Source organism: Euleptes europaea, chromosome 12 (assembly GCF_029931775.1).
Source record: "Euleptes europaea isolate rEulEur1 chromosome 12, rEulEur1.hap1, whole genome shotgun sequence".
Classification (NCBI taxonomy): domain Eukaryota; kingdom Metazoa; phylum Chordata; class Lepidosauria; order Squamata; family Sphaerodactylidae; genus Euleptes; species Euleptes europaea.
Window position 1 is genome coordinate 16,192,511 of NC_079323.1, and position 15,537 is coordinate 16,208,047.

Sequence of the window (15,537 nt, forward strand, 5' to 3'; positions counted from 1 at the left end):
TCACTAGAAAAGACAGTCATGCTAGGAAAAGTTGAGGGCAGCAGGAAAAGAGGAAGACCCAACATGAGATGGATTGACTCTATGAAGGAAGCCACAGCCCTCAATTTGCAAGACCTGAGCAAGGCTGTCAAAGATAGGACATTTTGGAGGACGTTGATTCATAGGGTCGCTATGATGAGTTGGAAGCGACTTGACGGCACTTAACACACCCAAATTGTTGCAGATTCTGCTGGGTCAGTACAACCAGTACAATGCAAAAACAAAAAAAAGTAAAATAAAATTATTTTACAGCTTTGACTGTTGAATATTCTGCATGGAGAACATTATACATTTGCTTATCCCTGGCTCTTTAGAAGTGTAACAGTCCTGGGCATCTCCCTCCAGCCTTTAGAATACTACACCCATAACAGTCTGGTGAAGGGACACAGAGAGATTGCTCAAAGCACTCTGAATTTGAAGATGGAGGGAGAAAATAGGGTTTCCAGGTACCCCTTGGCCACCAGCAGGGCATGGAGGGGGTAGGGTTGCCAGATCCAGGTTGGGAAACTCCTGGAGATTTGGGGATGGTGCCTGGGGAGGACGGGGACCTCATTGGGGTGCAGTGCCCTAGAGTCCACCCTCTAAAGCAGGAAAACTAATCTCTGCATTCTGGAGATGAAGGGTAATTCCTGGGGATCCCCAGGTCCCACTTGGAGGCTGGAATCTCTAAGAGAAAGAGAAAGATACTTTGGAATTGAGCAGGAGCAAGCTAAAACTTGGATGCAGCTGATGAGAGTGAACACGTGCGTAACTCTTGCTGTGTGGTGGGAAAAGCGATGGGATTCTCTGCTTTAAGAGTCTCTTTGCTTTTAATATCCTTTGTTGTACATTTCTAAATACAGACCAATAGTCTCCAATGTCATCTTGCATTACAAGGAACTACACCAGGTATGCCCTGTCCTGAATGGCCCCAGCTAGCCTGATCTCATCAGATCTCATAAGCTAAGAAGAGTTGGTTTTTATATGCTGACTTTCTCTACCACTTAAGAGAGACTCAAACCGGTTTACAATCACCTTTCCTTCCCCTCCCTACAACAGACACCCTGTGAGGTAGGTGGGGTTGAGAGAGCAGCCCAAGGTCAGCCAGCTGGCTTGTGTGTAGGAGTGGGGCAACAAATCCAGTTCACCAGATTAGCCTCCACCGCTCATGCAAAGGAGTGGGGAATCAAACCCAGTTCTCCAGATCAGATTCTACTGCTCCAAACCACTGCTCTTAACCACTACATCATCAGCATTTTATTTATTTATTCAGCATATTTAGTGCTACTTTTCTCCTGGAGCACAGAACTCAAAGCGGCTTACAAAAGTTAAAAGCACAGAACACTTAAGATAAAGGTACAATCACTTCTTTTCTCTCTGTAAATTGACAGTCATGTTTTTGAGCATTCCTGGGGAGTCCTCTGAGTATGTAGAGTTCCCTTCCTTGTCTATTGGTATAGGGTTGCCAGGTCCCTCTTTGTAACCGGTGGGAGGTTTTTGGGGCGGGGTTTGGGGAGGGGAGGGACTTCAGTGCCATACAGTCCAATTGCCAAAGCGGCTATTTTTTCCAGGTGAACTGATCTCTGTCAGCTGGAGACCAGTTGTAATAGCAGGAGATATCCAGCTAGGACTGGAGGCATGGTGGCTTGTTGTGTGACTTTTATCATCCATATGGAATGCAGCTGGTTTACTATTAGATACGGTGAGGTGGATCCAGTCAGCTTATTTGCTGATAAAAAAGAGAAAAAGGGTCCCCTTTGACCACCCAAAAAGGTTATGCTGTAGTAAGGAAGGGAACCGAGCAAGAATGACAGACAAATCTGTTGGTTTCACATGAGTTTTATTCTGAATATATTAAAAAAAAATTACTGATATCGGTATTTTAGAAGCATTTTATTTTTCAGCTACAGTACATTAGATAGGTGCCCTGAAAATATACAGTTGGGATACTTTTCTTTGCTTACTAAATACTGAGTTGTTTAATGCTAACAATTAAGCCAGCTGTTGCTCTTCATTACACGAATCACCCGTTTATCCTTGAGGTCAAACTCCCACTGCTTTGACCTATAGAAAAAATAGAAGAATCCTGAAAAGAAAAGGAAGAAGATAGTTAAATCTGAGGATCATTGTCAAACAGGACAGCCCATGTTCCTGTGTTGTCCTCCCGAAAGCACTTTTGGGAATCTCTTTCATCAGGAACTTATGTAGGCAAGATCCCGTCTCCAGTGCTAGCAAGGGAGGAAGGGGAAAAGATCCTGCTAACTGGCTGGAAGCAGCTGAAGAACATCTAGCTGAATTTGTTTCTCTTCTGCTGCAGGTATTTAAGGCCTGGCTATGCCCAGAGGTATGAGCCAAAATGGCAACCTTGGCAATTGGACTGTATGGCATTGAAGTCCCTCCCCAAACCCTGCCCTCCTCAGGCTCTGCTCCAAAAACCTCCCACCGATGGTGAAGAGGGACCTGGCAACCCAATCCATCACATGTGGGGTCTTTTCAGAGGACATGGATCTTACTACCAAAGCAATAACTTAGTTGTTGTGAGCTGGGGCAGGGGGAATGATCTTGCGATTCTGTGCTTCAATTCCCTGAGAAGTGTAACTTTATGGAGAAAACTCCCTTTGCCCTCACCATTATGCTGAAAAGCAGCATCAACCTTTGGGCCAATCCCAGGAAAATCTTCTCTTGTTTTTCTTGGATACCCCTTGTCCATGGATTGACTGTTTTCATCAAACCTGAATGACATAATGTGATGAGATGAATTCCTTCCCATCAGGCACTGAATATGCAGATACTTTTTTAACTTATGAGTTTAGCACATCATCCTGAACACTTCTAATGGAAGATACATCTTATGACATTTGGGAAATTTCAGCATCTTTTAGGCCTTGCTCATGTTTTGCCTCCACAGGGGGAATAAAATGGAGACATCACAGGAATTTTTTGACCTATCCTCACCTGGGGAAATCAGGCCAATGGTGTGTATACTATTATCATTATACTGCATTCAGGGCTAGCATGTAGGATTTAAAAAATCATGCCTCCCATAAACGCAGATGGTTGAAACTGCATCAACGCATCTAGAAACATAACCCACTTTTCAAAAAAAAAGTCATTCTACTTCATCATGCCAATGCATATCTAAACGATGCAAATGACTTTTAAGTACAGCTGGTAGGGGTGTGCATTCAGATATGCTGAACTGAAAAAGAGGCACTATTTCAATGGAGCCAAGAAGGCAAACCTTAAAAAAGCTGATTTTATTTTTTATTTTTTTGGTGGCTTTTTCAGGTCCATTATACCCTAGGGAAATTTTTGCAGGGCTTTGGGGAGGCTGTATTTTGAGGTAGAGTCACCAAATTTGCTGGGTAGCTGCAGGTGACTCCCCTTACAAGATCCTCCAAGGTTGGTGAAGATTGGGCCAGGGGATCCAATGTTATAGGCCTTCAAACGGGGTGCCCCATCCATTCTCCATGGTTTTCAATGGAGAAAAAATGAGGCAACATAAAATTAGATCCCCTGAGCCAATCTTTGCCAAACTCAGAGGTTCTTCTAAGGAGGGTCACCTGCAGCTATACTGCAAATTTAGTGGCGCCACGTTACAAAACCGCCCCCAGAACCCCACAAAGCTTTCCCATAGGGTTTAATAGACCCAAAATTTTTCAGATATTCTAAAAAAGCTGGGGGGAAACCCATATCAGTGTGGGAATTTGGCTTTTTTTGGATTTTCCAAAAAGGTTTGGGTCTATTAAACCCAAATCCGAAAAAATACACAAAAAATGGGGCACACCCCTAATTGTGACATTTGTTTCGGAAATGGACATACATTAGTTCCAGATTACAGAGTGTGTTGTGCTTTCCTGCAAATAAATATGTTGGCCACTCTGCTCAGCAAAGTTTGAGGGGTTCTTCTAGCCTAAGGAGCTTTGTGTCTCCCAGCCACATAGTTTGAATGGATGACTCCTTCAGTGGGATCTTGCTTTGCACTGGCCTCTCTTTGTAGCACCTCACTGCCCCACTTATATAAAATTAGGCCCAATGGCTGTACATTTCATTCATCTGAAAAAGTGAGCTCTGACTCATGAAAGCTTATGCTGAAAATAATTTTGTTAGTCTTCAAGGGGCTACATGACTCCTCTGTAATTTCCCCCCATATTAAGTATCTCTTCCTCCAGCAAAAAAAGCCAATGAAATTGGAGGAAAGCTCCTTAGGCTGGAAGAAAGCTTCATCCATTGCTGAGCAGAGTGGTAGGACACATACCAACATCCTTCTCAAAGCTTCTCAGGGCACAAACACCACAATCCCTGTGTAAGGGCATGAGACTTAAACACAGCGGATCTCTGTAAGGTTCAGGATCCCTATATGATTCAATGGATTTCTGTGTTCCCCCCACCCCCGCCATGCTTATATGGGGACATGTGCAAGCAATTCATCATGATGGTCCAGTTACTATTCCAGCATCAGCATGTTGTGCTGACTGCATTTGTGATCTTGCAAAAGGCATTTCCCAGAGACCTTACCTCCAGTACTGGTTACCAACAAAGAAATATGTTTTCTCAGTATCCTCATCAAAAGCAGCAGCATCAATTTTCTTAATGTTTTGTGGGAAACCCAAATGGTCAATAGTTTTGGGGTAGCCGGGCTCCATCTGTAATCCATTTAGGGCCCAGAAGCGATTATCTATTCAAAGGGGGGAAAGTGTTTTGTGAAAGTAGGTTTTATTTTATGTAGTAGTGCATAGATAGACTGCTTTACTACACTGGAGATTGAACTAATCCATTATAAAGTTTTCATCGACCAGAGTAAAGGCTTTCAAATGTCTACTTTCAAGGAATGTTTTCCACACTGACTAGTCTGCTGAGGGACTCTTTTGAGTATCTGTTGCAAGCCATAATACGTTGCAGAGGAATCGGGGGGGGGGATTCTAGGGGCCACACCCTAAAACCTGGTGGAACTCTTCATCATCTCTATCACCCAACAGTATCCCCCAGAACATGACCAGGTGCACATTGTAGGGGAATGTCAGTAATGATGAGGAAGCAGTCTTCCAGGAAAGTTTCTTCATCATTACTGATCTTTTCACTGAAGGACTCTAATAAGTTTCCGAGGAACTCCAAGTCTCCCAAAACACAGCTGATCTTTCAAACCTTCTTTATTTCTAATAGTACAAGCAAGGATAATTTCAAGATGGCTGACCTTTGAAAAAGAGAACTCGATCGTTCATGTTTTCATATGCTGCTTGGGTGCCAGATGGTAGAGAAGGCCAAAAGGTAGAAATTAATTCATAATTAACTTCAGAGAGATCAGGATATACTCTCCAGTAGTGCCTGGAATTAACGTATTATTGTTTACATGACAAATTACTAATAAAATTGTTATTGATTTTTTTAAAAAACCAGACAGATGCTACAATCACAGAGCTGGAAAAATCAGCAATCTCAATCTAATTAGGACCATATGTTCTCTCAATCAGTTTTCATGAATATATCCCTAGCTGAATGCAAAACATGTCAATGAATCTCATTTATCTGAATGGCCTGGCACTCCACAAAATTTAAAGCCTTCCTCCAGTTTAAGGAGCTTTCCTCCAACTTCAGGTTGCAGGTCAATATTCATATAAGTAATCTGGATAGCAAAGCTCATTAGTCAAATAAAGTTTACATAGTTCTGAGCTTACGAATGCAGAAAACCAGGAACAGAATACAATATACAAATACAATATTTATCCACTGGCCTTAGGGTTGCCAGCTCCGGGTTGGGAAATACCTGGAGATTTTTTGGGCGGAGGCTGAGGAGGGCAGGGTTTGAGGAGGGAAGTCCAATTGCCAAAGCGGTCATTTTCTCCCAGTGAACTGATCTCTATTGGCTGGAGATCAGTTGTAATAGTACCTGGAGGGTGACAATCCTAACTGGCCTGTCTGTCTATCATGCGGTGGTTCACAAATTTTGGCATGGTTGCCAACTATTATCCAGTCTCACCATAATATTACCGGTAACAGTAAGGTAGTTTCTATACTAATTGTACTTTACTCTATGTTAATAGAAGGAAAAACAGTTCTTTACTGCTCAGGACCTATGGGTCATAGGAGCAAAGAAGGAAAGAAAGAAATTTAATAACAGGAAAAACAATTATTTAAACTTAATTTGTATTACATTTTTTTGTAAACAACAGGAACAGACACTATTGGTGAGAATGAGAGGAGTGGGAATTCCCTCTGATCAAGGGGGGAAAAGGGCTCTGATGGGGATTATGGGACATGCACTGGGGAAAGTCACACAGGATGGGGCTGGAATAAAAACAGGTATTAGTCGATATTGTGTGAAAAAACTGGCAGGATCCAACCCATGGTGTCATCTGTCCCCAGGGGATTTACTTGCTAGGAGGAAAAACTCTTCTGTATGGTATGTGAGTACTTTTCTGGAAGACTGATCATAAGAGAGAGAGAGTAGGAATTACTGTTATTACAGGGTGCGAGGAAAATTTAATTCTCCACTCTTCACATATATTATTTAGTTAGTTATTTAAATATTTATACACCACTTTTCCTTTGTGCCTCAAGGTGGCTTACAAACCCAAATTTAAAGCATACAAAGGTCAATCAAACCCCAACTGACCCTCATCTCTGTGAATTCCCTGCAGCCTACACCTCCTTAATAGACATAGCAAATACACATTTAATGTAATTAAAATAATAAATAACCAATTGTGTTTACCTGCCCTTTAAGAACATGACTTCCCGTCTCAGCGTAGTAACAGCATCAAATGATATCTTAGGGTCACAGGCCTTAGGCAATGTTGGTTTGGCTGGCTCCTTTGGTGGGTTAGGTGAAGGTCCTAGAATATGTAGGGAGTGCTGTGAATTTTGTGTTGAATGTGTTCAACTATCTGACTGTGATGATCAGATGTGAGCTGGTCACTTGGACTGTTTAGTTCACTACTAAATAACGCAAATGCATATTGAACAGGTGTGCATGGGTGAAAACTCCACCTAACAGATCGGCAGCCTTTAACATCACTAAAGGACTACTTAGCCAAACACCGAATGGTAGGATTTTTCTTTCAAAACTCAGCATTTATTGAGGACTGATTTACATGATTTGTGTTTGATTTACCTGTCTATTTAATTAGCTGCTTTCTGAGTAGAGCAACAGTGCAATAGGGAGTGGGGAAGTATGAGAATGTGCATGCATGAAAAGCTGATTGTACTGAACTGACAGCCTGCCGAACAGCCAACAATCGGCGGATGAAAAAATAAATAGTTTGCTTTTGAAAAAAAGGTTCCCTGTTCACCAGTGGCTGAACTGCTGGATATATGAGCATTCCTAAAAATAAGTGAATTAAGAGGAAGATTTAACCTTGGTTGTTATTCAGTTACCTTTTTTTTTCTGCTATCAAGTCACAGCTGAATTATGGCGACCCCATAGAGTTTTCAAGGCAAGAGATGTTCTGAGGTGGCTTGCCTTTGCCTGCCTCCAAATCATGACATAAGAACATAAGAGCATAAGAACATAAGAAAGGCCCTGCTGGATCAGACCAAGGCCCATCAAGTCCAGCAGTCTGTTCACACAGTGGCCAACCAGGTGCCTCTAGGAAGCCACTAACAAGGCAAATGCAGCAGCACCATCCGTGACCCTAGTATTCCTTGGAGGTCTCCCATCCAGATACTTGCCAGGGTCGAGGCTGAGAGTGTGTGACTGGCCCAAGGTCCAGCAAGTTTCCATGGCAGAGTGAGAATTTGAACCTGGGTTCCCAGATTCTAGTACCACACTTTAACCACTACACCATGCTGGCTCTTAACCTTTCTTTTTAGACCTTATTTATTTCTCCTCACCATAGATTGCTTGAATGCCATTAATATCATCTTGGGTGAGAGGGAAGTCGACAGAGAGAGTGGACTTGAAGTATGGGAACATCAATGCTTCTGGGTCACTAGAATGTGCAAGTCCAAGAGCATGGCCAATCTCATGAGCAGCGACAAGGAACAAGTTGAATCCTGCAAACATAAATAATATATATAAGTTTGATAGGTAGCCTGATTCTAAGCAAATCCCTAAATTAAATGCTACTGAGAAATAAGCCATTGGGCTTATTTCTAGGTTCTTATCTTGACAAATAAATTACTTGTGTGTGTGTTATGTGCCATCAAGTCACTTCCAACTTATGGCAACCATATGAATTAATGACCTCCAAAATGTCCCATCGTTAACAGACTGGCTCAGGCTGTGCAAACTGAGGCCGGTGGCTTCCTTTATTGAGTCAATCCATCTCATGTTGTGTCTTCCAGTGACTCTTATCTTCTCATAATGAAACCAAAGTATGACAGCCTCAGTTTAGTCACTTTAGCTTCTAAGGAGAGTTCAGGCTTAATTTCACCTAGAATCCACTTATTTATCTTTTTGGTGGCTCACAGTGACCGTAAAACTCTCTTCCAACATACATGCCAAATTAATCAACTTTCTTTCTGTCAGCTTTCCTCATTGTCCACCTTTCACACCCATACATAGTAATTAGGAATACTAAACAAATTACTTACCAAGTAGCTTATTTACTTACTTAGTTGATATGGTGCATCAACTGGAAAAAAAAATGTCCACGTTAAATTGCAAAATGTCAATTTATTAAAAAGATTATGTGTTGCGATTGTTTTATCTATATATCATAAAGCAATATGAGAATTAGGTGGCTCCATTGTGATCACGAAAGCAAATAGCCAGATGAAATAGGTAAGGGCCATTTTCTAGGATATGCTGCCTGGAAAGGCATTCTTAACATAATCAAGGCACGGTCATAGAATGCTTTGAGTTAGCCTTTGCACAGAAACATTTTTGTGATAAAACATGCTATCTTTTTGGTATCTAACACCCAAGAAAATTGCAAAGATTTATAAAACGATGTCCCCTACTTGTTGGAAATGTAACAAAGAAATTGGTTCCTTTTATCACATGTGGTGGACCTGTGACAAAGCCAAAGACTTCTGGGACATGATTTATAACGAACTGAGATTAATACTACAAAAGAATATATCCAAAACACCAGAAATGATGTTATTGAGTATGATTCCAGACGACTTAGCAACACAAAGAACTTTTTTGATATATGCCACAACAGCTGCGAGACTGCTTTATGCAGCGAAATGGAAAGGGCTAGAAACTCCAGAGAAAAAAGACTGGATTGTTAAAATGTTTGAAGTGGCAGAAATGGCAAAACTCACAGCTATTCTAAATGAAGAAAATGACGTTCGGTTTTTGGGGGAATGGGGGGCGTGAATGCATTATTGTGAATATGAGTTAAAATTGGGAAGAATGGAAGAATATTTTCTAATCTGATCCAGAGGATGATTTTTGATTTTTTTTTTATATTGAATAAGCATAATTATATTTACTAACAGATTATGGTTTTTCATATATGGTATTGATATTTTATCAAGATTAGATTACCTATGACGGGAGGAACTTTTTATTAAGAGGCAGATAGAGGTGATGGGGAAGTCAAAAAATTTTCCATTTCTTTTTTTCTTTTTTCTTTTCTCTTTTTTATTATATGATATGGAATTATAACAACTTTAGGTTAGAACTGAAATTCGATACTGTTATAGATGTTGTTTAATGCAATGGAAATTTTTTATCATAAAACCCAATAAAATTTATATATAAAAAAAAAACATGCTATCTTTTATTTAAAAATGAAGTCCACATTGAGATATTATTTTGACAAAAGTTTTCCTCCCAACTTACTAGCTGAATCAGCAGCCCAGTTGTAGTACTCATTGAAGTGGACGTTTCCACGGAAAGGATAGCCCGGGGGGAATGCATGTGCCAGAGCTTGCTGGGGCCCATAAAAGGGCCGAGGACAGCGGCCGTGTGCTGAGGGAAAGAATTGACACCGTCAAGCCAGGATGTTAATTAATCTAATAGCGTTTGTAATATGAATATATTACCTCCAGTCACAAACTCAATATTTATGTCTGCTGTCCCTTGATGAATCCTCGTGAATATCAGAGGACTTACAGTACTCCAGATGTTGAACGCCCTTTGAATAGCTGCGTCCACATCAGCTGCTTTCATATCAGGTGTGTAATTCAAGATCCTTGAATAATAAAATGCAGGAAAACCTTCATCACTATCAACATCATTATCGGGCCAAATGTATTTATTTAGAATATTTCTATGCCGCCTCCTCAGAGTCCTGCTCAAGGCACTTTAAAATCTGCTGGATGGAGTAAAGGGTCAAGCCAACATTTTGCCATGGCACCAGCAGTAAGGGTCCAAGTTGTCCTAGGAATTCACCCTAATTCCTTGTTTGTAGCCACGTTTGATAAACAGGCTATATCTTGAACTTTTATTATTTATTTATTTATTTATTTATTTATTTATTTATGTATTTATTTATTTATGCATTTAGTAGAAGAAGAAGAAGAAGAAGAGTTGGTTTTTATAACCTGGTTTTTTCTACCTTTAAGGAGTCTAAAACTGGCTTACAATCACCTTCCCTTCCTCTCCCCACAACAGACACCTTGTGAGGTAGGGGGGAGTGGGAGAAACCAACCCTGTTCACCAGATTAGAGTCTGCCGCTCTTGTGGAGGAGCGGGGAATCAAACCTGGTTCCCCAGATTAGAGTCCACCGCTCCTAACCACTACACCATGCTGGCTATTTATTTATTTAAATGTTTATAGCTTGCCTTTGCTTGCAGGTCAAGGTGGCTTACAACTCCCAGTTAAAATAATCAGCACTTAAAACATGCAACATAAAACCCCAGATCTCCCCTACAGTGAAGAAAAGAACAGGCTCTGGTGGCTGACAGTGACAGGCAGGATACTTCAGTCAGTGGGGGAACAGGTTTGGAGTTCTAGGAAATGAAAGTTGTATCTCCCAATCAGATTGTGATAAAGGGCAAAAACGCATGGTCACTTTAACTTCCTTTATTCCCTCCTGTTTCAGCCAGGATTCAGCCAGGATCAAACGCATGCGTTTTGCAGAACGTGCGTTCGATCCTAGCTGAATCCTGGCTGAAACAGGGAATAAAGGAGGCTAAAGCGACCGTGCGTTTTCGCTCATACTCTGGCTAAATCAAGCAAATGAAGCAAACTGCATATATATCTTCAAATGTTGCATGTTAGTCTGCTTCCTTTACTTCTGGGAAGAACAAAAAAGGAAATGGTGATGACATACCAAAATGTCACTCTTTCGTCACCTCGTGCTGACTTAGGTTCCCTAGGACTTTGTTTCCAATTTATCTCTATAACAGGGAGGACTAAATTCCTCACTGAAACTTTTTTTCATTTCTCATGGAAAGCTGGAATATTCAAGTTCTTACATTCCAGAGGAATTAAATTCTGTGCCTGCACCCAGTAATCACGGATACCCAAAGCATACATTGGTCAGGACCCCGCTTTGCCCAAATTCATCCAGGGTCCGTTCTGACATTGACCATTAATTCCTCAGGTTGTGTAATAGTTGTGCAGATGAACAACAAGCAGAAAGAAAATGTTTCTGGGCATTTTTAAAAAAAAACTCACTCTGTATATATTCTGAGCAGTGCACTTTGATTTGAAATCACATTTCATTTTGCACCGTATGATTTACCTGTATGTAAGTTTGGTTTTACTCCATCCAGGAAGAGCCAAAACAAAGCTGCCAATATCCGGCACACCGCATCTTGGTTGTTGCATAACAGCTAGCGTGTCATCATCCGCCTTTCCCGTCACATTCAGCCGAAAAAAATCTTGCATTTGTCGGATTTTGCCCTCTAAGGAATTGCTGCTTTTCCTGGCTCGTGGTTTCGGTTCATTTTCTAGCTCATAGAACTGTTCTAGGTACTCATTATCAAAAAAAGAAAGGTACACACTTAATTACTGGATCTAGGGGAATTCTGTAACTGCAAGAAAAACGTCCCTAGGAACTTTTGTTGGATCCAGTAGAAGATGTCTGTGTGCACTTACTGTCCTTGGGCAAGTGAAAATATAATAAAAGACTGAGTAGACTGTTCGGCTTATTGCACCCCAATTTGCATTTCAGCTTGTGCAAGTAATTGTAATAAACAAACAAATAAATAAATAAATTTTATTTGTGGCTAGTGTGCCAGATAAAACAGGTCAAACAGAAACTGACCGTACAGAGTAGATGTTTACAACCAAGGCCAACAAAATTAGGAATCACCCAATTTTACATTTCCACAGATTAAGGATGTACATTAAAGCGACATAGCTTCATTGCTACTGCACAGTATTTTGTGACCTGGGTGGTGATTGGTGAGCTGTCTCCCAGTAGAAACCTTTTGATCCATTCACCCTCATCACCAGAGCCCATTTTCCTAATCAAAGGGTCAATAATATAGAAGTGGGCTGACTTGTAGAGGGGGCATCTAAAAAATACATGCTCAATGGTTTCCAGCTCCCCTGTGTTACACGGGCAAAGTCTCTCCACCCTGGGGATCTTCCTAAATCTCCTAATATGGCAGATGGTAGGGCTGCACATCTGGCCAGTGTCTAGGCCCTCCTATGTGTGTTCCTTTCCAGGGAATGTAATTGTAGTTGTAGCTATTGCAGTAGATCTAGCACTATTGCTTGGCACGAGAGGAATTGCACTGAATTTGTGTTTGAGTTCATGCACTGCTGGATTCAACCCATTATAATTTTCTGCACTTAAGGATGCCAACCTCCAGGTGGGACCTGGAGATCCCCTGGAATTATAGCTCATCTCCAGACTACATGGACCAGTTCCCCTTGAAGAAAATGGCTGAGTTGGAGGGTGGAGTTTAGGCATTGTACCCCACTGAACTCCCCAGGCTCCATCCCCAAATCTCCAGGAGAGTCCCCACCTGGGTCTGGCAACCCTATGGACTACACTGGGATTTCAGAATCCTGCATTTTTTTGAAGAACGAGGCACAGTTATTTTACAAATATTGGTACAGAGAAAACAGATCTCCTCACATTTATTATTTTACAACCCTGTTGAATTCACCTATGTATTCAAAAAGCAAACAGCACCCAGCTCTTTTAAGGCTTCTTTGTTTTAAAGAAATTCTCCCTTTTGACCACCGTGTTAATTTCCCTTATATTCAAAGACTCAAGTCAGGTAATAACAACAATGCTTACATCTCTCTATCAATCTATCCTGCCTTTACTCAAAGGCATTTATGGCAGCTTAAATAGTTTCCCACTCATTTTATCCTCATGATAGCCTTGAGAGGTAGGTTACGAAGAACAAGGCTCAAGATCACCTAGTGAGATATAGGGCAGAGTGGGGATTTGGCCCTGATGTCTTTGGTCCTAGTCTGACATAGCAACCACACTCCACTTCACTAGTTATTCTTGAGTCTCCAGTTTGGTTCAAATATAGCCTAGTTACCTGACAGAAAGACTAAGCAAACTGTCAAGGAAAATAGAGCGCCATCTTCAATTCACATGAAAGTTATAATTATGTAAAAAGGTAAAGATCCCCTGTGCAAGCACAGTGTCATTCCTGACCCATTAGGTGACGTCACATCCCGACGTTTCCTAGGCAGACCTTGTTTACGGGGTGGTTTGCCAGTGCTTTCCCCAGTCATCTTCCCTTTACCTCCAGCAAGCTGGGCACTCATTTTACCAACCTTGGAAGAATGGAAGGCTGAGTCCACCTTGAGCCGGCTACCTGAAACCGACTTCCGTTGGGATCGAACTCAGGTCGTGAGCAGAGCTTGGACTGCAGTACTGCAGCTTACCACTCTGTGCCACGGGGCTCCTTACAATTATGTACACTAATAAAAAAAACGCTTTATGCATAAACTTTTTGAGGGAGACCATCTTACTGTCATGGTTGTCTTTCTTATGGGTAAATTAATTTCCTCAGAAATTCTCTCTGAAGCACAGTAAGACAAACTAGAGTTATACCCACATGGCAGGTGGCTGAGACTGGAAGGTTGTAAGAAGTTTAATTGCCTATTGAGTATGGGGTGAAGGTGCAATAATTGATCTCTGCTCCCATTTTTAGACACACCAATAGTTCTCAATATTTAGAAGCAGGGGTGCCATCTGCCTGCTTCTGGTGGATGTTCTGTTGCTGGCTGGGCCAGCCTATCTGCCCTTGCCTCCAGGCCAATGGGAGAAAAAGGGGGGGGATGATGTCGCATGAAAAGCTGATCTCACATCCAGGCAAAAACCTGGAAATAATGTCAGCACTGTTTTGCATCTCCAAATGAGACGCTTCGTCAATGTCTTCATTGTCTTCAGGCAGAAACCTTCTAGCTGCAGCCCCTCCAGACTGACATCCCACCCAGCCCTCCTCAGGCTCCACCCCAAAAACCTCCTGCTGGTTGCAAAGAGGGACCTGGCAACCCTACGAGAGTATCACCCAATGGCCTGGCATCCCTATTAGAAGCAAGACACAAGTACACACACACACACACACACACACACTTAAAACCAGTCATTAAAAGTTCCTGGTCAGCCACCAGATTCTTGCCCCTTCCCAGCAAAAGTTACCAGAAAGATCGATAGGCTTTGGCCTTGCCTGTGGCAAATAGGCCCTGGTCTTAAACTCACGCAGACACACCAGAAAAGGAATCAACCTTTCTCAACAGTTACCTGTACAAGCTGCGCCTTTTGTTCTTCACTCCTGTTTCCTGGATGGATGGGGAATGCATAAGAAAAGCTAACAGACAGTAACAAAAAGAGAAGGCTCTTCATCCCAAACCTGAGCTTTCTTTGATTAAGGGAGGGGATGAGCGAGGAAGTCTCTCGTCTTTCTAAATAATGCTGTTTTTGAGCTTCCTTGTGTTTTATATTTCATAAAATCAGCTGTGGGTTGACTCATAGTTGATCATGCTCTAATAAGCAAAAGCAGACAGACACACCGGTGGAAGCTGTCATAATACAAGTGAATGCAAAACCCTGATTTTGTAAGCATTTTTACAGCCAATAAATAACATTCTTTTTAAAAAAATCTCTCTGGGCTGACTTTTTGAAATTTTGTTTCCTTGCTATAGTTTCTTGCCACTTTAACAAAAACAGTTATATTGCAGTGAGGACCTCTAGTATCCATTGAACTCATTTCTTCCTATTTGGAAGCTGTTAGGTGAGCTTCTCATTCACATCATTGATACGCCGTGGCTGGTCTAGGTTAACACAACAACAATAATAATTGTGTGCCGTCAAGTCAAAACTTAGTCATTGGCAACTCCAGGCCCATGGGGATTTGAAGGCTCAAGATGAGCAGAGACGGTTTACATAGCCTCCAGCATTTTACAGATGAAAACACAGACATCCCTGTGAATGTGAAAGGTGCTTAGACACACAGCCCCAGGGTTGTGGTCAAGATTGTGGAGATAGGATATGCATCTCCAAAATTTTAGTTGGGAGAGAACCTGCCTCAGGAGACTTCAGAAGTCCCAGAATCTGTCTTTGGTGATAAAGCAGGCTAACTTGAGGAAGATACTGTAACTGTCTGGAAGCTGTGAGAATCCTGAGATTGAGGGGAAGCAAGTATTCTATTTTGTTGGCTTCCTGTTCCATTCATCTTACCCCCATCCATGAAGCACATGG

General features: G+C 41.6%; 1 protein-coding gene across 1 annotated transcript; it reads right to left on the reverse strand.

Moving 5' to 3' along the window:
• Positions 1 to 1,949: 1,949 nt before the first annotated feature.
• Positions 1,950 to 14,682, reverse strand: LOC130485499 (matrix metalloproteinase-27-like). Its single transcript, XM_056858703.1, has 11 exons — positions 14,581 to 14,682; positions 11,602 to 11,834; positions 9,955 to 10,103; positions 9,752 to 9,880; positions 8,571 to 8,591; positions 7,849 to 8,010; positions 6,731 to 6,851; positions 5,213 to 5,343; positions 4,537 to 4,696; positions 2,647 to 2,750; positions 1,950 to 2,104 (listed from the first exon to the last, which is right to left on the reverse strand). Exons 1-11 carry the CDS (start codon positions 14,680 to 14,682, stop codon positions 2,004 to 2,006), a joined length of 1,413 nt encoding a protein of 470 aa, XP_056714681.1. The 3' UTR covers positions 1,950 to 2,003.
• Positions 14,683 to 15,537: the final 855 nt, after the last annotated feature.

What these genes read in the sequence shown, in the direction of transcription:
- LOC130485499 (XM_056858703.1), bottom strand. Translation starts at nt 14,682, where the DNA reads ATGAAGAGCCTTCTCTTTTTGTTACTGTCTGTTAGCTTTTCTTATGCA. An exon ending in TGGCATTCAAGCAATCTATG is followed by an intron (nt 6,852 to 7,848) that starts GTGAGGAGAAAT and finishes TACATATTCTAG; the next exon opens with GACCTTCACCTAACCCACCA. An exon ending in TCGAGTTCTCTTTTTCAAAG is followed by an intron (nt 4,697 to 5,212) that starts GTCAGCCATCTT and finishes CCCTTTGAATAG; the next exon opens with ATAATCGCTTCTGGGCCCTA.